Here is a 1,677-nt window from a genome sequence, read left to right on the forward strand (position 1 = left end):
AATGCTTCATTTTGTTTTTATTTGTGTGTTTTTTTATTGATTCTGTAGTTATGATATATGCTTTCACAATAAGACTAATATCTATTTTCAATATATTTATTCAAATAATATCAGACATATATATTATTAACAGACATATTAATTATTAAATATACAAAATGATACAAAATAATATTTATTTCATAAATTGATATAAAGCACTAGAAATAAGATGATAGCAATATGAATCATTTTACATGATAGAAAAGTTACAATGTATAGTAAATTTCATATTTAAAATATTTGAATTAAGCAAAGCACTATATCAATCGAATATTATAGAGTCATATCAGTTCATTGAAGTTTCAGCAGGCGTGACACTGTGTCTGTATACTGGTAGATGTCAACTTCCCCTTGAATGAGTCGTTGTTTCTGTCGCTGAAGTCTGGAGTCTAGGATTCTGTATTTCAGCTTTCTTGTCTTTCTAGTGCCACCAGCTGCATACTGGATAAGTCGGATCTCATTTGCTGCTTGAGTGTGCTTGAGTTTTTCGATGATGACGTAGAGGTTTGGGTGTGCTCTGTGAAGTTGGTTGTTGAGTTTGTGGTGCCATCCTTCTAAATGGTTTGTTGTTCTGGGTCCAACTGTTGAGTAGTGGTTCCATTTTGCTGTCTCCATCCCGATCCATTGCTCAGTAACGTAGTCGTTGAACTTGGTGATCTTTGCGTCATCGGTCTCGTAGTCTTCAATTGCGTGGAACCATACATCATCTACTTGGTTGATGGGGACTAGTGGCAATGCTGAAGCTCGTCTTATATGTAGGTTGAGTAGGTTGTCGTTGGTGTACTGGTCTGCTAGTCCAAGTTTCTGTACCTTTCTCCATATGCGTTTGCAGTAGTGGAATAGACAACCTTTGATCGACGCTTGTGGAAAGACTGTCTCTGCTGCGTTACGGGCTGAAGACTCGAAGTCGAGGAATATAGTGGTTGGATTGAGTGGTGTGTTGTTGTTTGCTGCTGCTGTCTTAACGATCTCGAATAGGCGTTGGTAGGTGATCTGGCATTTGTCAGGTAGGAAGGCGAATATTAGTGGGTACATCTCGTCGTCTATGAGTGCATGCAGTGTGTACAGCTGGGTGAAAAGTACAGGACTGGCGTAAAAAGTTCCATGTCAGCGTTACTTAGATGGCGGAGGTTGTCTGTAGTACCAAATACCAGGATCTTGTTGTGGTCACCATCATCTGCTAGTAGGAATTGTGCTCCTGAAGTAGTCTCTTGCCATTCTCCCGGGATATTAATGGATTCACGTGTGGTTGGTAGTGGTGGTAGTTCACTGTTGCGTTCTCGGTACATAGCTGATTTGGTACTGACGAAAGTTGGTATCTGTTCAACGACCTGGTGTGTGTGATCGTCCCATTCTCTGTTTCTGAATTTGATGATCTCGCTGTCGTACAATGCGGGTAGTGGTTCTAGAGTTTTGGCTGCCTTTTCTCTGAGTGTTGCTAGAAATTTCTTGGCATCTATGTCAGCACGAGTTGTCGGGTGGTTGTGGTCTCTAGGAAATCTGGTTACCATGTTGTCTCTGGTGTTGGCTGTGCCTGGGCAATCTTTCTCGGCGCACTTCCTGTAGGCTAGTTCTGCATCTCTACCCTGTTTTCTGGTCTTTATCACATATCTGTAGCTGTTTACAGCTAAGTAG

General features: G+C 40.8%; 1 protein-coding gene across 1 annotated transcript; it reads right to left on the reverse strand.

The window, feature by feature from the left end:
• Window positions 1–333: 333 nt before the first annotated feature.
• LOC110458267 lies at window positions 334–1,077 on the reverse strand. The gene has a single exon (XM_021509885.1). It carries the CDS (start codon window positions 1,075–1,077, stop codon window positions 334–336), a length of 744 nt encoding a protein of 247 aa, XP_021365560.1.
• Between the last annotated feature and the right edge of the window lie 600 nt (window positions 1,078–1,677).

Source organism: Mizuhopecten yessoensis, unplaced genomic scaffold, assembly GCF_002113885.1.
Source record: "Mizuhopecten yessoensis strain PY_sf001 unplaced genomic scaffold, ASM211388v2 scaffold9513, whole genome shotgun sequence".
Taxonomy (NCBI): Eukaryota; Metazoa; Mollusca; class Bivalvia; order Pectinida; family Pectinidae; genus Mizuhopecten; species Mizuhopecten yessoensis.